This window comes from Mirounga leonina, unplaced genomic scaffold (genome assembly GCF_011800145.1).
Source record: "Mirounga leonina isolate KUSES-001 unplaced genomic scaffold, KU_Mleo_1.0 Mir_165, whole genome shotgun sequence".
Lineage (NCBI taxonomy): Eukaryota > Metazoa > Chordata > Mammalia > Carnivora > Phocidae > Mirounga > Mirounga leonina.
Genome location: NW_023270415.1, coordinates 48,205,779 through 48,228,878, shown reverse-complemented (window position 1 = coordinate 48,228,878; position 23,100 = coordinate 48,205,779). Strand labels below are relative to the sequence as shown.

Genomic DNA, 23,100 nt, shown 5'->3' with positions numbered 1-23,100 from the left:
GATGTTCATGGCTGTCATTTATTGAGCATTTAAGTGCTTGGCTCTTTCCAAGGTACATCACAAAATTACCTTTAATCCTTCTAGCAGCACTACCAGCCAGACAAGGGGTTTTATCCCCATTTTAATAGACCAAGAGACCTTCCAAGTTCTGGGAGGTTCGAGTAAGCTTGCCCAAGGTTCCAGAGCCAGTTAATGGCAGGGATGGAATCAAACCCAGGTTGGTTTGTCTGACAGCCCAGCTCATTCTATCCCGGCCCCGTGCCCCTCGCAAGACTGCAGCTGTGGTTCCTAGGGCAGATGGAATGGCGGCTCAGGAATGTCAAATGACCATTTCAAAAGCAGTAAAACTGCAGTTTCATCTTTGATGTTAATGTTATCAAGATCCCTTGGTTAGGAATATAACCTAATTGTCTTGTTTCTGTGGGAAAGCCAGATTTCATTACAGGTGTTTTACTTGAGTTTACAATTCTATCTCAAGGATTGTGTAACTTGCCAAATGGCAGTAGTTATACTAGGACGAGTATCCGTTATCTCATGACAAGTTCGATTTATATGTAGAGTTGAAATTGGGATCATAATGATTTGAATACCTTACCTGCATCTGGCAGATACTTTAATGAATGATGTTGCGGATATTCAGAATGTAGATATGGCCTAAGGGTGAAGAAAACCAAGAATTTTCTCTTGAATTTTTGGTTGGATGCTAGCAACACTTTTTGGATGGTAGCTCAAAAGAAGTCTCATCCTGTTAGCATGTTTTGATTCTTGTCTCTGTATAGCCTTACTGTTACCAAGATGGAATTAGACAGAAGGACTTGACAAAAGAAATTGTCAAGAAAAATTAATGTATAAAGGCCATATCTTGTATCTTTTTCTACCAAAGTTCTTGTCCATTTGGCATGTGTATTTCCCTTTTCCTGTTTTGAATGGAGCTGAAAATAACGTGGTATTTTGGCTTTAAAGGAAAATGACTCATTTTGTTGTGTTCGGCATTTAGTTTCTCAGACATGTGTTTGGCTTTTCAAATGGCACAGGAGTTTGGAATTTTGGTCTCTTTTTCATTTTATTAGGAACAGTGTTATTTATGACACTACATAGGAGTTTGTAAGCAGGTTATTTTCCAGGTTAGGGGAAGAAATTATTGGTGAGTGGGATGCCATTTTTTTTTTTCCCTATGCTAGTTTACAGAGCATTTCTGTAAAATGAATTTCCTTATTTTAATTTTATAGAACTCTTAACAGTTTTAACTGAAAACCATTTTAGGGGAAATAGTTTAAAGAATTTCCCATTTTAAAAAATGTGTTCATTTCATAAATTTATAGTATTTATTTAGAAACTTCTTTTCTTTTTGGTCTTGAATGCATCTTGAAGGTGAATGTACTGTATCATTTACTTAAAGTGAATACATTATATAGACTAGCATTTGTCGTCTCCATAAGCCTGAAGTATATATATATAAGTCCTACCTATAATTGTCATTTAGGAAGCTGACAGATGGATTTTCCCTCTATAAAAGCCGTCATTTGTGTGATTTGGGGTCTTTTAATAGTAAAGTCAGATGTTTGCTGCTAGGCTTAGTTCTCTTTGGGTAGGCAAAAAGTGAGAAAAGTCAGACCACTATTTTAGAAATTGTAAAGTCAATTTAAAGAAATAAAATGTGCTTATGACTTATGGCTGAGCAAAGATATATTAGGGATCACTGTACATGCTGAGATTTGAATTATAAAACTGAGCAGATTCCTCTTCACCAAGCAAATACCTTTTTCAGGGGTTGGGAGTCCAGATCACTGGCCTCAAACCCAGATGCCTACAGGTGCTTGGTACCTCTAGGTAAGGGTACTTCTAGTCACCATATGGGAAAGTAAGTGCAGTTGCTTGATCTTCTCTTTCAAAAGAAGCTAAAAACCTGAAATTCTGTGCGAAATTCTCCCCAAGTTTAAATGTTGGCCAAGACTCGTTAAAAATCTTTAAAAAATTTAAAATGCCGTGTGATTCAATATCGTGTGTACATCTGTAGGCTGGCCGTTTGTGACATCTTGAGGCTTCTCCTGCCGCCTTCTAGTAATTAACTGTAGCTTTTGCATTCAGATCTTAAAGAGACTCTTCTGTATCCTTGCCCCCATTGCCTTCTCTTCCCGTGTTGAAAACCACTGGTAAGGGGGGCACCTGGGTGGCTTAGTCCGTTAAGCATCTGCCTTCGGTTCAAGTCATGATACCACTGGGATGGAGCCCCACCTTGGGTTCCCTGCTTAGCAGGGGTCTGCTTCTCCCTCTCCCTCTGCCCTTCGTCCCTACTTGTTTTCTCTCTCTCTCTCTCTCTCTCTCAAATAAGTAAATAGAAAACCACTGGTAAGTCAATTACAGTCACTTAATGTCTTCCATGGGATTTTAATAAGGGAGGCACTATTACAGATATTAATATGCTTTATGCTACTTCATGCTACTTTATGGTGCCATTTTATTTTATTTTATTTTTTTAAGCTTTTATTTATTTGAGAGAGAGAGCGCATGTGAGCACAAGCAGGGAGAGTGGCAGGCAGAGGGAGAAGCAGGCTTCCTGCTGAGCAAGGAGCCTGATGGGGGACTCCATCCCAGGACCCTGGGATCATGACCTGAGCCAAAGGCTACAGTGCCATTTGTATCTAAACAGAATCATGCATGGGTAAATGACTCAATCAGAGTACAAGACAAACCAGTGGGTTTTAGTATAACAGTATGGAAAGTTCATTGATAGGGCTTCAGATTCCACATTGCAACCAAGCTTTAAGAAACTATCACTTGCTAAGTTTTGGTGTAGTATCAAAGAATAGCTGTAATTTAAAAACTATTTTAAAAGTATATAATTATTTGGTTGACATAGTGGCTATGTTAGTAAGATGAATGAACAGGTATTTTTTCCAACATCGATTTAGTATTGGCTACTTTAATGGCACTGTGCATTTTTTATTACTTTTATCTTTTTTATAGTATATTTATTACTGTTTATATTTTAGAAGGGAGTACTGCCATTCTCAGTGTGGTCTGCAGACTCTGGATCTCTAAGACCTTCTCATGGGCTCTGAGGTCAAAACTATCTTCATAATAAGGGTGCCTGGGTGGCTCAGTCAGTTAAGCGTCTGCCTTCAGCTCAGGTCATGATCCCAGGGTCCTGGGATGGAGCCCCCTTTTGGCTCCCTGCTCAGAGGGGCGTCTGCCTCTCCCTCTCTATTTGTCCCTCCCCCCTGCCTTGTGCACTTGCTCTCTCTCTCTCAGATAAATAAATAAAACCTTTAAGAAAAAACTATCTTCATAGTAATACTGAGACTTTGTCTTTTTCACTGTTTGGAAATTTGTGCTATTGTTCAAAAGCAATGGCAGGTAAAATACTGGCTTCTTAGCACAAATCAAAGTAGTGGCACCAAACTGTATTGAAAATTATTGTATTCTTCACTTTTTTGCACTTGTAGGAACAGCCAGTTTTCACTCAAAGGATGCCTTTGATGAAGTGGTAAAAATTACTAAATTTTATTAAATCTTAACCTTTGAGTGTATATTACTTTAATATGCAGTGTGACAAAATGAAAAGGACGTTGGTTGTCTTGAAGAAAAACACTTCTGCAGTTGTTTTAGATGCAAGCTGAACTAGCTGCTTTCTTCAGGAACACTTATTTTACTTAAAAGACTTGGGTATTTCACAGAGATTTCCTCAAAAATGACCATAGTGAGCCTGTCACTTCAAGGGAAACAACTGAAGCTGTTTGTTGCTAGTGATAAAATTAAGCTTTCAAGCAAAAATTAGAATTTTGGGAAATTTGTATCCATCATTGTGAGTTTAACAGACAAAATTTTGTAAGTCAGCAAACCATTATTTTCCATATGAGCAGTGCATGCTGTTATAGACTTGCACGTGGGCAAAAGATTTGATAGGTTTCAGAAGGTTTCACATTGCTCCCAACCTTTAAGGAATGATCACTTGTCAAGTTTTGGTGTAATATCAAAGAACGTCCACAGTGATCTGTAAGGGGTATTAAAATATCGGGGCCAGCTCATCTTCACATACTTCAACCAAAACAATGTACTGTGACGTACGGAATGCAGAAGCAGATCTGAGAATCTGGCTCTCTTATATTAAGACCAATAATAAAGAGGTCTGCAAAAATGTAAAACAATTTCCCAAAACAAATAGTTTTGGGAAAATAGTTACTTTTCATAAGGTAATGTTTGTTTATGTAATGAGTTTATTATTTTTGAAATAAATATTCCAAAATTTTCTTGGTACTTAATATTATAAATACGAGTGTTTGTGGGGACCTCAGTTTTTTTTAAGATTTTATTTAAGAGCGAGAGAACACAAGTGGGGGGGGCAGAGAGAGAGGGAGAAGCAAAGCAGGCTCCCCACTGAGCAGAGAGCCTGATGCGGGGCTGGATCCTAGGACCCTAGGATCATGACCTGAGCCGAAGGAAGACACTTAACTGAGCCACTCAGGCGCCCCTGGGGTCCTCAATTTTTAAGAGTGTGAAGTGGTTCTAAGATAAAATTAAAATTTTTTTTTTTAAAGATTTTATTTATTTGAAAGAGAGAGAATGAGAGAGAGCACATGAAAGGGGGGAGGGTCAGAGGGAGAAGCAGGCTCCCTGCCAAGCAGGGAGCCCGATGCAGGACTCGATCCCAGGACTCCAGGATCATGACCTGAGCCGAAGGCAGTTGCCCAACCAACTGAGCCACCCAGGCGCCCTAAAATTTAAAATTTTAAAATACATTATGAGGGGTTGAGAAGAGAGGCTGTTGGGAAGACTCTTAAGGAATATTTGGGGAGGTGAAAAATATGCATCCAGAGATTCTGATTTACTTTTAGAGAAAACCCTTTTATAGGAGATACAAAGAAATAAACTTAATGGTCTCAGTGTTCTTGAGGCCTAAAATCTTTTGTTTCTGGTAAATTTTTAGTCTCTCTTTGGCCTTTACCATAATCTTATTCCTTGGTTACTTAGTGTTAAACTTTGAAGTTTTCTCTGGTCAGCTGTGACATGAGAAAAATTAAGGACAAAATAGTTTTTAATATAGCTAAATTTATTTAGTTTATATTTAATCTAAAATTATGGCCTCCTTACATTTTTGCTGTGAAAATGAGGTGTAGTGATTTTTTTTTTTTTTTTTTTTTTAAATGTGTGTGTTGTCCAAATAGCTACCTTGCTTCTCTCATTATTCATCCAGCCCCACTCCCATTTACTGTTCTGGAAATCCTGAACCTGGGGAACCCATGATCAGGGTTAAATTCAGATAGAGGCAGTACAAAATGGATTTCAAAAAATGTATCTGAAAGTTGAATGTCTCGAAGTCAAATTTCAGACATACAATGAGTCTTTCATAATCACAAAGATGGAGAGAATTATCCCTAATGTGTTGGTGCTTCTTGCTTGCCAAGACAGCCCTAATCTTTCCAGGTTCTTCCCAGTCATCCTCAGTCCCATGGGTCAAGGTAGCTCTTAATATTTAAGTCATAACACAGAGTTGGGTGGGCAGCAAGAAAGGTTTTATCCCCTTCATAGAAAAACAGATCTCCAGTGTAGCATGAGAAGACTCAGTTGACCCCTTCCATTATATACCCAAGACCTCCTAAAGAGGATTCCCTATAAACATGCCTTAGATGGTTTGCTGTTGGCTTGCTCCAGGACTGTGTGAAAAGGGGTTTTGGGTTGGATGCTCTCCGGACTGGATTGAATAAGGCAGCACCAGATTTTCATTTAAATGCTGGGGCTGGGAATGTGCCTACTAGATGCTGGCACAAGTAAATGACCATTTCAAAAAATACCCTCTGCAGCTTTGCCCAAAGCAAAGCCTCTTCTCCCAGTGACAGTGGCCGGCAGGTGGGACCACCACATGATAGCTTGAATTTATTGATGTCAGTGATAATGTTGAACAGATGACATGCAAAGAGACAGTTCAGTGTGTCAGTGTAGATGGTATGGTGTGACACTTATATTAAAGAACAATGTGAAAGTTAAGGACTGACTGCCTGTACTTAGGAAAGTGCAGGGTGATAGAGCAGAAAAGACTGGAAGCTTGACTCCTATCTCAGCCATCTATCTAGCAACATAGTTGCTCCCCCAAAAAAAGAAGTAATTTCATTGCTTCTTGAGTTTTAGGCTTTAAGATTTAGAGTTTTCTTTTGGGGAAATGCCAGAAATATTCTTACAGTATTTCTTTTTCTACAAGAAAATAATCTGGGCACAGATTTTTAATGTATGATTTAGTGTTTTAGGTAACCTTTACTGTTGGCTGTTGTTTCTTTATATGGATTATTAAGCCCTTTGCTCCAAAATAAAATGATATGGATATGTAAAAGTTTTATTCCATGGATGGATAGGTAGAGGTTGGAGTGAGGTCACTTTAAAGGCAGGTTGCTCATATTATTGGGTAAGTGGTGAGTTACTAAATGTTCTCTTTATGGTAACTGGTCTGCTTATAAGAGCTAATATGGGCAACTATCCTAAAAGAAACCTGTATATTTGTACTTTTCTTGCCTGTTTTAAACTTTAGTTTGAGGTGGAAGACCTGGGGAGTTAATTTTGTTGAGATTAGATCAGGAAACTTTTCTTCCTCTAAAATGGATTGTATACAAGTATTATTCTCCATTTTTCACTGTTGGAACTGTATCTAAAGACGTGGAAGAGTGGGGAAAGACTTGGTTTTCTTACTGTCTCTGAAGCCATTTCAGACGGAAACAAATGAACGCAAAGTAGACACGAAGGTCCTCTAGGAGGGAGAAGCTGTCCACTTCTGCAGGAAGAAAAGTAGGGCTATTGGGACAAATTCATGGAGGATGTAACACTTGAGCTGGGCCTGAAATAAGTAGGGATGAGACTGGAAGAAATGTACTTGTGGCAGATTGTCGCTTTTCCACCATTAGGGTGATTGCTACAAACATGAAACATGGGCAGGGGTACCTGGTCCTACACTTCCAGATACATGAAGACTGTCATCTTGTAGAAGGTGGGTTGTCAGGAATATCTTTCTGTCCTGGAGAATTGAAACCTTTCGGGATCTGAATATACCTAAATTTTTTTTTGTTTTAGAAATACAGCTAAAAATGCATCAGGTTTCATTCAGTTTAGGGGTATGTATGTATGAACCTGCAGGTGTGGTACATGACAGGTAGAGAATTCGAAAACCGACGGACCTGCACTGATGCTATTCCCAGTTGAGGATCGGTGAGAAGATGAATTATATTTGAAATTATAATGTTAAATTTGGGGAAAAGGAGACTGAACTTACAGGGGATTTTCAGGGCAGCGGTGAAATATGTTAGATTCCAGCAGGTTACACTTTGATTTCTTGTCTCTTTTTAAACATCCGTTTGCCGTTACCCTACCTTGGTGCTTTAAGAAAAAGAAAATCCAGCATCTGAATCTGTAAAATACCTATAAATTTAAAGGAATGAAATAGGTTATTGAATTGGAATATAGAATAAATCTTTGGTGTAGGAGTACTAAGGATTGTCAGAAGCTTATTGTTAACCTATCCATTGTGTGTTATAGCCACCTCACAAAGGCTTGCCTACCTGTCCCTGAATGAGATTAAATGCTGAGTTATGAGGTTATTTTGTAATGTTATGCTGTACTCTTCAAATTGTTTTCCATCACAGCCACCTGTAAAGATTTATTCTGAAATGGAATTTGGTGAGTTCTAGGGTACTTTTATTTTATTTTAAAAAACAAGGGAGACTTGTTCATGTTGCTCCTAGAGGAAATATAGTTAATGACTTTAAGCATTGTGAGCTTTTGGAGAAAGATCCTTTAAAGTAGATGAATGCCTAATAATTATGTAGAGACATTCAGTAACTTAGTAATTGAATTGAATTCTGTGATTTCCGTGTCTGCTGAGGACTCTGTAAAAGGAGGAACTCAGTACTCTTTTATTTTTATAGTTTTTTGTTTGTTTGTAGGTTTTTTGTCGCTATGGTCTGGGATTTATGCTTAGGGTGCCAATTTAGTCCTGATAACTGTTTTGAGATTTGCAAGCATGATATATTTTGTGTAAATTTTGGGGACTGAATTTAAGAAATTTAAAAAATTTGGTATTTGGGGAAGCATCCTAAATGTCCGTGTAAAATCAGTTTGTATGTGAAAGTTTCAGATGGGTTAGATGAAATGGAATATGACAGTAAGTGCTAGTCCCATATAAACATTATATATGTATCCCCACTGATAATATTTGCTTTTCAAACATTCATAAGAATTCCAGGACTAAAAAGAACCAGAGATGACTATTAGTCTTCCCTTATATAGATGAGAACCTGAGACTTAATGGGCTCAAATGAGCCCAGTTAGCAGTAGATGAGCTGGGAGTAAGCTCCAGATTTCTTTTTACCCAGTGGGCATTGTTTCCAGTACAAATGGGTGTACATTTCAGATGTGGTTAGGAGTCCACCATGATTTTTGAGATTAGAAAATTGAATTGATGGCAGTGACTCTGTCCCCTAGCGGCCTGAAATTGGCTGTCGAGTTCTTGACTTCGTACTTCAGCATTTTTATGTTTTCAAAGCTTATTTTGGTGTTATAAATACTGTGTACGTGGAATGGTATTTGAAAACATGAGAGCAGCATTTAATACTTAATCAGCGTTATTGCCCGGTTTTGAAAAGGTTTTGACAAATTTTATCTGCCCCCCAGCTCCCTTCCCTCCCCGTCACTTTATACTTTGTGGAAGCTCTCGAGACCTTGTTGGGCGAAGAGAAAGGGATGGGAGTGAATGGGTGTAGTTGTCTGCAGGAAAAATGTACCTTCTCGGGTACTGCTGTGGTTTGGGGGAAGTAAGCCTCTCTCAGCCTTTTCCCTCCAGCTCTACTCCCGCGTCTGCTCCAGGGTCCTGAAGGCCGTTCTTTGGAGCCTCCCAGTTCAGCTTATCCCCATTTCTAGTTGGCCTTCTCTCAGAGCCCGTGAATCCCACGCGTGGTCGGTCAGGTGCTCTTCTTTGGGAGTGAGAATAAAGTCACCAGTGAGTGGGAGAGAAACTAAGTATGGCGTCATTTGAAAGTTAGTGCTTAGGACTAAGATTCAGAATTGGCAAAAAAAACCTGTGTATATGTTAGGGTTTGAAAGCTGCTCCTCAGCATTAAACAAAGGATAGAATTTATAGGATAAAACAAAGTTGAGAGACAGTTGGGTCCTGCTAGAATCTCTTACTGAAATATTAGGTCATTTGCCCATTTATATAATAAATGATTTATGGCAGCTTTGAATCCTAAACTGGCTTTAAGCTGTGATTTATTTTCGGAGTATGTATATCACTTTCCTCTGTTAGTACAAATGATTGAAATTTGATTTTATGTATTTTTGTCACTTTTTTTTTTTTAAGATTTTATTTACTTATTTGACAGAGAGAGACACACAGCAAGAGAGGGAAGGGAACACAAGCAGCGGGAATGGGAGAGGGAGAAGCAGGCTTCCCGCTGAGCAGGGAGCCCGATGCGGGGCTCGATCCCAGGACCCTGGGATCATGATCTGAGCCGAAGGCAGATGCTTAACGACTGAGCCACCCAGGCACCCCTATTTTTGTCACTTTTTAGAAAGCAAAATTCATGGAATTTCCTGTTTAAGAAAATGTTTTTTTTAAAGATTTTATTTATTTGACAGAGAGCATGCACACACACAAGCAGGGGGAGCTGCAGGCAGAGGAGAGGGAGAAGCAGGCTCCCCGCTGAGCAGGGAGCCCGATGTGGGGCTCAATCCCAGCACCCTGGGACCATGACCTGAGCTGAAGACAGACGCTTAACTGACTGAGCCACCCAGGCGCCCCCATGGAATTTCCTATTGATTGAATGTTTCAATTTTTTTCTATTGCTTTCTAAAATTCTGTTTATTTTTAAGAGAATCATCTATGAAAAAATTTGAAAGATTAGGCAGTTGTTTTGGTAACTTGATAGACTCAAACTCTTACAATCTCTGCATTTGATTACATCTTTACATTATAAAGTGAGTTCCTTAAGTTGACCGAAGGGTCTAGTTTTAATGAGTATTACAATATTTTGTATTAATTCAAGACTGTTTTCTTGAGATAAGCAGCAAAATTGTAATAGATAATATGAGTTAATATCTTTTAGTTATGCAGCCCCTTGAGATTTTTTGAAGCATATTTGATAATCTTTTAGAAATGGGGGGAGGTGTTATCCTTGTTTTGTAGATACGGACATAGAGGTCTTCATTTGTGTAGTTTTGTGTCAGAAGGCCCTTCAGGAACTGAGACTGTGTCTTAAGTCAGTTAAGCTTTCAGGCCTTTTCTGCCCCATTTTGTAAAATTCTTAGTAGATTTATGCTAGCCTAATACCTTCATTTTATGATATACATGTACATTATGTACATTTAAGAATCTCTTGGCATATACAGCACAGTGTTTAAAAAAAAATGGCTTCCATTGGTGTTGGTTCAGGTACCAGCTCTGTTGCCACTTTGTGTATTACAAATACTAGAAACCTCAGTTTCCTCATCTGTAAAATGGGATTAATATTATTATCAAAGTCGCTAATGGGGTGGTGAGGGAAGGGAATTGTAGAGTTGACCAGGGATCTTTTTTGGGACAAAAAATCAAAGATAATATAAAAAACATTCTTGCCTTAGCAGATTTTTTGTATACTACTGTTAGAAATCACCAAATAATGTTATACAAGTACCTATCAGAACTATTTTATTTAAAAAGATTTTGTACATGTGGTTTATTCATATTTCATTTTGTTTTTAAAGGTTACGGGAAGTTTCAGAAAAACTGAACAAATACAATTTAAACAGGTAAGAGTTTTAAGATATTTTAAATTTTCTGAAAAGAGCATTTTTTTCTTTATTAGGAAAAATAACTCCTATTTAGGCAGAAGCAACCAGAAATATTTTAATCTGTCAGCTATTTATGACTTGGATTCATTTGAATAATAGGTTCTGTTCATACTGATTGTTGAAAAATCTGGCATACCAAGGACATGTAATAACTATAAAGGATATCATAATTATTATTTTTCAATTATTGCTTATTATAATATGTAAATATTAATTTTTAAAAACAGGTTTTTCCAGCTATTTTTTCCTTTGGTTAATCAGGTAAAAAACAAACATACCAACCCTAGAATGTATTTGCCATTTAAAAAATAATTTTATTTGACTTTCTTTATTCCTTAGCCACCCCCCTTTGAATGTATTGGAACAGGCTACTATCAAGCAGTGTGTGGTAGGACCAAATCATGCTGCCTTTCTTCTTGAGGTAAATTGTTCACTGTAAGATAGAGAAATGAAAAGGAACTTAACTTAAAATGGAATCGTGCATTATCATGTATCTTCCTTTTTAACCAGGCAAAATAGAAGTTTTTTGCAAGAGATCACCCAGTTCCATTTCCTTAGTTTGTCCATTTTCTGGCTCAGAGAAAGCTTAAGTGATTTAGTACAGCTTGAAACCATAGTAATGGAGAAGTTCCTGATACCCAGTCATTTCCTTACTCTGAATTCTGTTAGAGATACTTTAAATTATTTTTACTGCTATCCTGATAATGTAATGTAAAACATACTTCCCCACGTCAGGCGTGAGTGCCTTCTGAAAAGGAACTTATTTGTTGTCTTCTGAATTGACAGTGATGGGGACATAATCTGTTTATTGAGTAAATTCATATTTTAATACACATTTTTACTTCGGCGATTTTTTCTATTTTCTTGGCTTTTAGGATGGTAGAGTTTGCAGGATTGGTTTCTCAGTACAGCCAGACAGATTGGAATTGGGCAAACCTGATAACAACGATGGGTAAGACATTAATGCCGTTTCTATTTAATAAGTATTTAGCTCTTCAAAGGTATTATATTAAACCTGTGTTTTGATTTTGATAGCCTTCAAGTTTAAAAAAAGCATTGTAGAAAATGAGGCACTTAAAATAGTGAAATGGTTATCTTGTAGTTTGATTTTAATTTTTCTGCAAGCAGTGATTTATGGCTAAAATATTAATATTGAAAATAGCAGAGAAGTTGGTCACTACAGAAATTGGTTATCAGAGGAATGATTTATGTATGTGGTAGGTCCCAAGTCAGATCTGTTCTTTGATTGAAATGACTTTTTAGATCTTTTTTTTCCCTCCAAGAATTTATTTTTAAGTAATCTCTATACCCAGTGTGGGGCTTGAACTCCCAACCCTGAGATCAAGAGTCACATGCTCTACCAACTGAGCCAGCCAGGCCCCCTTCCCTGCCCTTTTTCAAGTAATATCTATACCCAATGTGGATCTCAAACTCACGGTCCCCTAGTTTGAGTCTCATGGTGTACCGACTGAGCCAGCCAGGCTCCTCATGTTTTTTCCTTCTTAATATTTCCAAATCAAGTAACTCAGTTTGAAATTGACAAGGGTCTTTAAAATTGCGGTCTTTATAAATGATTACATATAAAAAGCACTGCTAGATAATGTATGATGAATTTCAGTTGCCTGCCTCTAAGGAAAGCATGATTACTTCAAAAAGTCTAAAGAATAATTCATTTGCAGTTAAACCATGCAGACACTTTGAACCAGGAGGGTGTGCTGGATTGCTGGGAGGCCATAGGTTGTGCGGCTTGCTCGTTGACGGGAAGGACACATTCCAGGAGGGGCAGTCGGAGAAGAGCGAGGCTGGTGTTTCACCACAGTCACTCCCAGAGTAGGGAGGCCAGGAGTCCCAGGCTTGTGCCTAGCGAGTCTGGGACTGTTCTGTGACTGTTGCGCCTCCCGTTTTTTCCCCAGGTCAAAGTTGACCAGCAGCTCGGGGGCAGGGAGGACATCAAGGCCCGGGAGGACAAGTGACTCCCCATGGTTTCTCTCAGGTTCTGAGACTCTGGGCAGGCTGGCAGGCAACACCCTGGGGTAAGTTGTGGCCAGGTGATGGCCTCCGGTGGTCCGGGCCCACGCTCTGTGCGGGCTCTCACTCTGAGAAATTGCCTTCTGTGTTACCCAGCGGAGCAGGGAGGAAACTCCTGAACTCTGGACAGGCGCTCTGGTTGCTCATGGCGAGGCACCGTGATAAAAATAACCCATGCAGGCTAATTACAATTAACCCAGGCTCTTGACCTTTTAAAAGTATTTAATGTTGAGATGTGTTTAATATATCACTTACCAGGTCGCTTATGTTACTTCAGTTTTTCAGTGGTGTTGACTTTGGTCTTATTTATGCTAATTCTTGGGTAAAAAAATCCAACATTTATTTCTTTCTAGGTTCCAAATTTGGTAGTTCTTTCTGAATTAATTTAGTGAGGTTTGAAAATCATGTAACTAAACTTGACAGCCTTTAATTAAGTTATTTTTATTTTATTTTATTTTTTAATATTTTATTTATTTATATATTTGAAAGAGAGACAGCAAGAACGATAGAGGGAACATAAGCAGGGGGAGTGGGAGAGGGAGAAGCAGGCTTCCCGCCGAACAGGGAGCCCCATGCGGGGCTCGATCCCAGGACCCTGGGGTCATGACCTGAGCTGAAGGCAGACGCTTAACGACTGAGCCACCCAGACGCCCTAAGTTATTTTTATTTTTAAAGATTTATTTATTTCTAGAGAGAGTGCAAGTGGTGGGTGCGGTGGAGCGGGAGGGGCAGAGAAAGGGGGAGACAAGCAGACTCCCTTCACTGAGCAGGGAGCCCCATGTGGGGCCCGATCCTAGGACTCTGAGATCATGACCTGAGCCAAAACTACGAGTCCGAAGCTCAACCGACTGAACCACCCAGGCGCCCCAAGTTATTTTTATTTTTTTAACAAGATACAGTTGACCTATAACATTATATTAGTTTCAGATGTACAGAATGATTTGCTATTTATGTGTTGTGAAATGATCACGGTAGGTCTAGTTAACATCCATCACCATACATAGTTTTTTTTTAAAGATTTTATTTATTTGACAGAGAGCACATGTAGGCAGACCGGCAGACCGGTAGGCAGAGGCAGAGGGAGAGGGAGAAGCAGGCTGCCCGCTGAGCAGAGAGCCTGAGGTAGGGCTTGATCCCAGGACCCTAGGATCAGGACCTGAGCCAAAGGCAGACACTTAACTGATTGAGCCACCCAGGTGCCCCTTCATTACCATACATAGTTACAATATATATATTTTTTCTTGTGATGAGGACTTTGAAGATCTACTTTTTTAGCAACTTTCAAATATGCAGTGTTGTACATTACATGGTCATGACTTATACCTGGAAGTTTGTACCTTCTTTTTACTTTTAAATTATTTATAACATGTGTACCTCTTAAACTAGATAATCAACTTTCATTTTATCTAAAGTTGATAAGCTGTCAAATTAACAAAATCATACACAAATTCTAAGCCAGATGATTTTACTCATTTTATACCTTGATCTTGAATACCTAGATTTTCTGAAATTACCTGATGAATGGTTAGATAATGCCAAATCAGTCAAGTCAGCAAATGTGTTCAAAGGCTGATCAAAGAAATATAACTAGAAGCAATTTAAATTGTTTCAAAAAGAGGAGGAGGAAGGTTTTAAACATTTTAAAAATATTTTGACACTGAATTTCTAGGTAAAATTATATTTGAAAATTGAGAGCCCCAAATGCTTATTGTTTCTTTGCCTTTTTGTTTTTTTGCTGAACTAAGTTTATTTTGAGGTCAGAGGAAGGTCATTTAGTGGAGTACATTCTTTAGCTCATTCTGTGCTAGAACTATTAATGGGAAACATAGCTCTGGTCTTCATTAAAATATTAAGTATCTCCTTTTACTGGTCCTGTGCACACAACTAACATAACAGTGTATGATAAAGAATTCTGAAAATGATGTAATAACAAATGAAATTGTCATTTCGTTTAATAAACCTGGAGAAAGTTTGATTATATTTACTTAAGAAAGAATAACTGTTATGTATTACACCATGTCAAACTATACCTTCTTTAAAAAATTTGTTTAATTGCAGGGTCAGCAAACCACCTCCTGTGGGCTAAATCCATTCTCTCTTGTTTTTATTGAAACACAGGCATGCTTGATACTTAGTTACTGTCTGTGGCTGCTTTGTGCTAAGATGGGAGAGATGAGTAGTCTTGACAAAGACTTTAGCTCACAAAGCCTAAATAAACTATTTACTTGTCTGCTCTTTACAGAAAAGTTTGCTGATCCCTGTTTTAGTTTATCCATTTATGTGGTGGCATTTGTTAACTAATTTGTACTCTGTATTTTTAAAATGTTTATTTTGAAATCATCTGACTTCCTTTTGTTGTTCTTCAAGTACATCACTGAAGTAATTTGCCTTTTAAAAAGTTGTAAAAACTTTCACCTGGTTTCCCCAAATGTTAACATTTTACATAACCATAGTACATTGATCAAAACCAGGAAATTAACAGTGAACAGTGCTTAATCTACAGAGTTTACTCACATTCCACTAATTGTCCCACTAACACCCTTTTCTCTGGTCCAGGAGTCAATCCAGGATCCCACATTGCATTTAGTTGTCATGCTTCTGTGGGTTCCTCTAGCCTGGGGCAGTTTCTCAATCTCTTTACTTTCTGGACCCTGATGAGTTTGAAAAATGTCTGATTATTTTGTAGAATGTTTGAATTTGTCTATTTCCTCATGATTAAACCCAGGTGATGCTTTTTTTTTTTTAAGTCATCTTTTTTAGGGTGGTTTTCAGGTTCACAGCAAAAATGGGAGAAAGATAGAGATTTCCTGTATACTCCCTGTCTCTACACATGTATAGTCTCATACTATCAACATCTCCTACCTGAGCAGTCCATTTGTTAAAATTGATGAAACTACATTGATACATCATTATCACCCAGAGTCCATGGTTCCCATTATGTTTTACCCTAGATGTTGTACATTCTGTATATAAATGTATAATGACATGTATCCTCCATTGTAGTATCAGAGTAGTTGAATTTCCTTAAAAATCACCTGCACTCTGCCTATTTATCCCTCTCTCCCCTCTGATCCCTGGCAATGACTGATGTTGTTACTGTCTCCAGAGTTTTGTCTTTTCCAGAATTTTGTATAGTTGGAATCATATGTCTGGATGTACTACAGGTTATTTCTGCACTCACCCACTGGATGACATCTTGGTTGCTTCCAAGTTTTGGCAATTATGATTAGAACTGTTCATAAACATTGTGTTCAGGTTTTTTTGTGGATATAAGTTTTCAACTCCAATACCAAGGAGCACAATTGCTGGAACATGTTAGGAGTATGTTTAGTTTTCTAAGAACCTGGCTACTGTTTTCCAAAGTGGCTGTACCATTTTCTTTTCCCACCAGCAGTGAGTGAGAGTTCTTACTATTCACAGGCTCACCAGCAAAATTGGTGTTGTCAGTGTTCTGGATTTTGGCTGTTCTAATAGGCATGTAATGGTATCTCATTGTTTTAGGTTGCATTTCCGTAGTGATATACGATGTGGAATGTCTTTCTATATGCTACTTGCTATCTGTATATCTTCTCTGGTGAGGTGTCGGTAAAGGTCTTTGGCCCATTGTTTGAATGACTGTCCCTTCCTTCCTTCCTTCCTTCCTTCCTTCCTTCCTTCCTTCCTTCCTTCCTTCCCTCCCTCCCTCCCTCCCTCCCTCCCTCAGGGAGTGTGTGTGCAAGCACAAGCAGGGGGAGCTGCAGGCAGAGGGTGAGGGAGAAGCAGGCTTCCTGCTGAGCAGGGAGCCCTGGGGCTCGAGCCCAGGACCCTGGGATCATGACCTGAGCCGAAGGCAGGCGCTTTTAACTGACTGAGCCACCCAGGCGCCACTCCATATAAACTTTAGAATCAGTTTATTGGTACCCATAAAATAATTTGCTAGACTTTTGATTAGGATTGCAGGTGGTGCATTTTTGTCGAGAACACTGCAGAGGTGGTGATGTCTTCTCAGTGCATCATATCAGGAGGCACATGGTGTGGATACGTCTCATCTAGGGATGAGATTACCCCTGATTAGTTAGGTAAGGTGGTGTTTGCCAGGTTTCGCAACTATAAAGTTACTATTTCCCCCTTTGTAATTAACATTATTCTGCGGGGAGACTCTTTGACCATGTAAATATATTTTTATGCTTGATTTTAGCATCCATTGATGATTTTTTGCCTTAAGTATTTCTGTGGTGTTGGCCAAATAGTTATTTTTTAAAATTTCTGTCATTCCTTTTACACTTTTACTAATTAGAATTCAAGCATAAGGAAGAATTTTTCCTCCTTGCACATTTATTTATTGTTTATTCTGTTTCTCTTCAGTTATTTATATCATTATGGTCTCATGGATATTTTATTCTATAGTTTATAATTCATCACAATTTATTATGTTGCTCAAATTGTCTTAGATTTAATGTTCTCTTTATAAATAAAACTTGGATATAACCAGTTATAATAGAATGACAGAGCTGGAATTTTGTGATTTTGCTAATAAAATAACGTAACAAATAACAGTAATAAACCATAGTACATTTGATCTTGACTAAAACCTCTGTAGATCTACTCCAAAGAAGATTAGGGCTAATCTTAAGGCTTTAAAATGCAGAGAGAAGCGATTTTTGAGTCCCCTTACACATCCTTGCCCACACTGCCTTTCTGTCCCTCACTCTCTTATCCACACACATGCCCCAGAACTAACTCAGCGTTGAGCTTTCTTTGGCATTTGATTCATGAGTTGAAGTATTGAGAAATGTCACAAATGTCACAGTGTCCACTGACTTAAGTCATTGCCAGTCTTTTGTTTACCTTTATTTGGTCTTGCAGATGTCCACAAAGTGTAAGCACTTCAGGACTGATTGTCTTGGCCTCAATGAAAATTCTGTTTGTTGATGGTGAAATTGTGATCAGGTTATTTTGTAAATTAAGCAGTTTTATAGAGTCAAAAATATTTTCTTCATGATACATTTTTTCCCCCATGAGTTGTGTAGTGGGTGTTTATTCCTCTTTCTGTGTTGATTACAAGGAACTTTAAAGAAGTTTGCAATTTATAGCATGTAATAGAGAATCTAGAACAAGCAGATCTTGAGACCCCAGAGGGGATTCTTATCCGCAAATTTACCAAATGCAGTCAAATATGAAAAAGCCCATCCCCATAGACTGTGGTCCCCTACCCCCTTTCTTCAGACTCCAGGCTTGCTCCCTTTGGGTTGTGAATCAGGGAGCAAATGGTCTTTGTATTTGAGAGCTGCATTTGAAAGATTTTGGAATAATTGGTTTTTCTTTCCCATCACCATAGATAATTGATAATTGATCATTTATTTTGACTTATCATTCTTAGGGATGCATAGCAGACAAAATTTATGGGACTTTTAATCTTTTTCCCTTTGGCCTTTTCACTGTTCAGCAGGTGTTTGTGCTAAAGGTTTCTAGTTGCTCCTGTTTCCTCCCTTTCATAATTACTCATATTTATCCTGGGAGATACTTCAAAAATCTCCTAGGTATTGTTGTTAAACTCATTTCAGACCAGGTTAAGGGTAAAACCACCGAATTTACTTGGGGAAGAGAGTTAATTGTGCTCAATAGTAAGTTTAAAATGGAGATAATATCTAAAGTCTCTTTATTCTGTTTGTTGTCACTGGATATAATAGATGATAGGTGTAAGCTGCTTTTCATTAATTTGAGCTACCATATTTCCTTTGGAGTCTCATCTGAGCTAATAATTAGCACTGGATTTGGAATGTAAAAGCCAAGCAGGTCACTGTAATTGTAAACTGTTGAAGCTGGCTAGGTGGGTAAGGTGGTAGGTAGTAGGGCTGTGACAAACTAAGTAGATGCCCCTTTTTAAAGGAGGCAGCTGATGAGCTGATTATTACCATAGGAGAATACAGAGCTATTGTTGCCAAGTGCAAACTTCCATGCCTCAACTTCACTTTTTTTTTTTTAAGTGAGCTCTGTGCCCGATGTGGGGCTTAAACTCACAACCCTGAGATCGAGAGTCACATGCTCCACTGACTGAACCAGCTAGGTGCCCCTCACCCCACCCCCTTTTTTGTCCCCAAGAAGCTGTAATTCTGGATCTTTATGTGACTATCTTGACTTATATGTTGGAACTAGGAATTAATATATACACCGGGCCACATACCAATCATATATATATATAGTGTGTGCATGTCTATGTGTGTATATCCTCTTTTAAAGAAACCTTTTATTTATTTTATTTATTTTTTTAATAAAGATTTTATTTATTTATTTGACAGAGAGAGACACAATGAGAGAGGGAACACAAGCAGGGGGAGTGGGAGAGGGAGAAGCAGGCTTCCCTTGGAGCAGGGAGCCCGATGCAGGGCTCGATCCCAGGACCCTGGGATCACGACCTGAGATGAAGGCAGACGCTTAACGACTGAGCCACCCAGGCGCCCAAGAAACTTTTTATTTTAAAACAGTTTCAGATTGACAGAAAAATTGCAAAGATAGTACTGAGAGTTCTCCTATATCCCGCGCCCATTTTCTACTGTTATTAATATATAACATTGGTATGGTAAATTTTTTATAATGTATGTTGATACATTATTATTCACTGAAGACTGAAGGTTATTCATATTTCCATAGTTTTCTCCTGTTGTCTTTTTTCTGTTCCAGGATCCCATCCAGGATATCACATTACATTTAGTCATCTCCTTAGGCTCCTCTTGATTGTGATAGTTTCTCAGATTTGCCTTATTTTTGATGATGATGTGTGTATTTTTTTTTTTAAGCCAACCAACCGGGTTTATGGACAAGACTTGGTCCATGGGCTTTAAGTTTGGAAGCCGTGGACTAATTCCTATGGTGTGATTTCCTCAGTTGATTTTGAATCATTCTATTACCTTGAGTGTACTGTGTAATGGGATTAAAATAGTAGGATTAATTTTGATGAACAAAGTACAGGTAGGAGAAACTGGTTTTCCTAGTACTTTTGAGTTTAATATTAAAAAAATTACATAGCTCACTAAAACTAGAGATATTTGACATATGTCTTTCAGCTAACCTCTGTTGAGGGTTTGTATAGCAGAGATTGCGAATTGGCAGCCCTTGGTGTTTTGATGAAAGAATCCAGCAGTGAATTTGGGTGTATTAAGTAGGCTGATACTCTCCAGTCTTCCCTGTTACCTTAACTTCACTTACTTATGTAATCTATGCACCCCTCATGGAGATTTGAGTTTATGATACCTGTGAGGTCTGCCCAGGAGTAGATGTGTATTTGGATAGTATATCTGATCAGGTTTCTAGCAGTATTGGCTTGCCGGAGAAATGGTATGCAGTCCTTGGTGGAAATAAGCCACAAACTAGGACATTTTGGAGTGAAATTAATAATTAGGCTCAGATAGTAGGCTTAAACAGGCAATATCTCAAGCAAACGGGGACATATTGTCACCCTAGTTATATATTGTTAAGACTTTTTTAGAATATGGTTCTCCCTGTTTTCAAGTTGAAATAATGTATTTAGCTTTGAATGTTTAAAAATTTCAAAAGTAGTTCTACCTGATGACTTTGTTTTTGTACCTTAATAGGAAACCATGAAGTAGAAATGCTGATTTAATATTTGATTTGAGTACTTATTTATGTTTCATTGATCCGTTATTATTTTCTATTGCATAATTGTTATAATGCATATAACTTGAAAATAAGTACTTTCTAGCATATTGCTTTCTTTGATAACACATGACTTAATTTTTAAAATCAGGGTATAAAACAAAATTTACTGTCTTAGCCATTTTTAAGTGTACAGTTCAGTAATATTAAATATATTCATGTTGTTGTGAAACAGATCTCCAGAACTTTTTCATTTTGCAAAATGTAACTTTACACCCATTGTATCCCATCTATACCCTCTCCTTAACCCCTGGCAACTGCCATTCTACTTTCTGTGTCTATGAATTTGACTACTTTATTGGTATCTCATATAACTGGAATCACATGGTTTTTCTCTTTTTGTGACTGGGTTCATTCACTAGCATAATGTCTTCAAGGTTCATCCATGTTGTAACCTGTGACAGGATTTTCTTTCTTTTTAAGGCTGAATAATATTCCGGTGTATGTATATGCCACATTTTGTTTATCCATTCATCCTTTGGACATTTGGTTGCTTCCACCTCTTGGCTTCTGTGAATAATGTTGCTGTGAATGTGGGTATACAGATATCTCTTGAGACGGTTTTCAGTTCTTCTGCACATATATCCAGAAGGGGGCTTGCCTGGGTCATACGATAGGTCTATTTTTAATTTTTGATGCACCTCCATACTGTTCCATAGCATTGCACGATTTTACAGTCCCACCAACAGTGCATGAGTGTTCCAGTTTCTGCACATCTTTGCTGCTAACACTTGTAATTTTCTGTCTTTTTGTTTTTGTTTTTATTTCAATAATAGCCATTCTAATGGGTGTAAGGGGATATCTTACTTGGTTCTGATGATTAGTGATATGGAACATCTTTTCATATGTTTGTTGGCCATTTGTGTATCTTCGGAGAAATGTTTATTCACATTCTTTATCCAGTTTTTAATTGGGCTATTTTTTGTTGTTGAGTGTAGGAGCTCTTTATATATTCTGGATATTAAGTTATTATCAGATATATGATTTGCAGATATTTTCTCCCATTTTAGGTTGCCTTTTCACTCTGTTGATTATGTCCTTTGAGGTACAAAGTTTTTAGGTTTGATATAGTTCATTTTGTCTGTTTTTGCTTTTAGTGCTTGTGCTTTTTGTGTCATATCTTAAGATCATTGCCAGGTCTTACATGAAGCTTTTCAGCTGTTTTCTTCCTAGGAATTTTAAATTTTTTGGTCTTTTGTTTAGGTCTTTAATCATTTTAAATTAATTGCTGCGTATGGTATAACGTAAGGGTCCAGTTTTATTCTTTTGCATAGAGATATCTAATTTTCCCAGCATCATTTGTTGAAGACACTGTCCTTTCCCATTGAGTGGTTTTGGCACCCTTGTCAAAGATCATTTGACCATATGTGCAAGATTTTATTTCTGGGCTCTCTATTCTGTTCCACTGGTTTATTTGTCCTTATGTCAGACCCCACAGTGTTTTAATTACAGTACTTCTGTAATGATGTTTCAAAATCACAAAGTATTAGTTCTCTAGAATTTTATTTTTCTTTTTCAAAATTGTGTTGGCTCTTGAGGGTCTCTCAAGACCCCACATGAATTTTAGGATGAACTTTTCTATTTTTGTAAAAAATGCCATTTGGGATTTTGATAGGGATTGTGATGAATCTGTTGCTTTGAGTAATATGGACATCTTGATAATATTAAGTCTTCCAGTTCATGAACATGAGATTTGTTTCTTTTTATTTGTGCCTTCTTTAAATTTTCTTAGCTGTGTTTGATAGCTTTCAGTATATAAGTCTCACCTCCTTGGTTAGGTGTATTCTTAAGTATTGGTTTTTGTTTCTGGTTTTTTTTTTTTGATATTGTACATGGAATTGTTTTCTTATTTTCCTTTTTGTTAATGTAATATACTTTTAATGCTCCTTTGTTTTCCTTTCGGTCTGTAAATGGTTCATTACCACTATATTTATGAAATCTGGTGCACAGCTGAGATGAAGTGATGGTTCATACTATAGCTCTGAGAATACAAAATATTGTTTTTCTCTAAAATTATCTTGGGCGGTTCTTAGGTTGTAGATACAGATACACAGACACAGTTGATAGAGTGTATCAACAAGGGTAGAAAGCCATCAAAAAGGGTGACACCAGGTTTTCTGGAGATTGTTTTCCCATTTTACTGCGGAAACTATTTTAAAAGTTTTGTTGTTTAGACAGAGATTGGGCTTTCCAATTAAGTGAGAAGATCAAGTAGTTGTATGTTAGTTTGAGAATTGTTATGATTAATATAGTCAAACATTTTTAAGGGAAAAAAAGCCTTGGAAAATCAAATTTAAACTAAATCTGTTCACAATGGGAGGTTGAAGTTTTCAGTTTTAGGTGAGTACAATGAAGAGTAGTTGAGAGTAAAGTAGCTTTCTCTAGATTGAATGATCTCTAAGTATTAGATTCATTTTATTTTATTTTATTTTTTATTTTTTTTAAAGATTTTATTTATTTATTTATTTGAGAGAGAGAAGCAGCATGAGAGGGGACAGGGTCAGAGGGAGAAGCAGGCTCCCCGCTGAGCCGGGAGCCCAATGTGGGACTCTATCCCAGGACTCCGGGATCATGACCTGAGCCGAAGGCAGTCGCTTAACCAACTGAGCCACC

General features: G+C 37.8%; 1 protein-coding gene across 6 annotated transcripts in view; it reads left to right on the top strand.

Annotated features, from left to right (window-relative positions):
- UBR5 (ubiquitin protein ligase E3 component n-recognin 5) overlaps positions 1–23,100 on the top strand; it is a 137,248-nt gene that overhangs the window by 32,984 nt on the left and 81,164 nt on the right. For all 6 annotated transcript variants that reach the window (XR_004680523.1, XR_004680524.1, XM_035011666.1 and 3 more), the window contains exons 2-5: positions 10,720–10,764; positions 11,146–11,227; positions 11,682–11,758; positions 12,720–12,839. Coding sequence is in view for 4 of the 6 variants with exons in the window: in XM_035011666.1 (XP_034867557.1) it covers positions 10,720–10,764; positions 11,146–11,227; positions 11,682–11,758; positions 12,720–12,839 (324 nt within the window). In the remaining 2 variants the exon portion in view is untranslated. The remainder of the gene's footprint in view (positions 1–10,719; positions 10,765–11,145; positions 11,228–11,681; positions 11,759–12,719; positions 12,840–23,100) is intronic.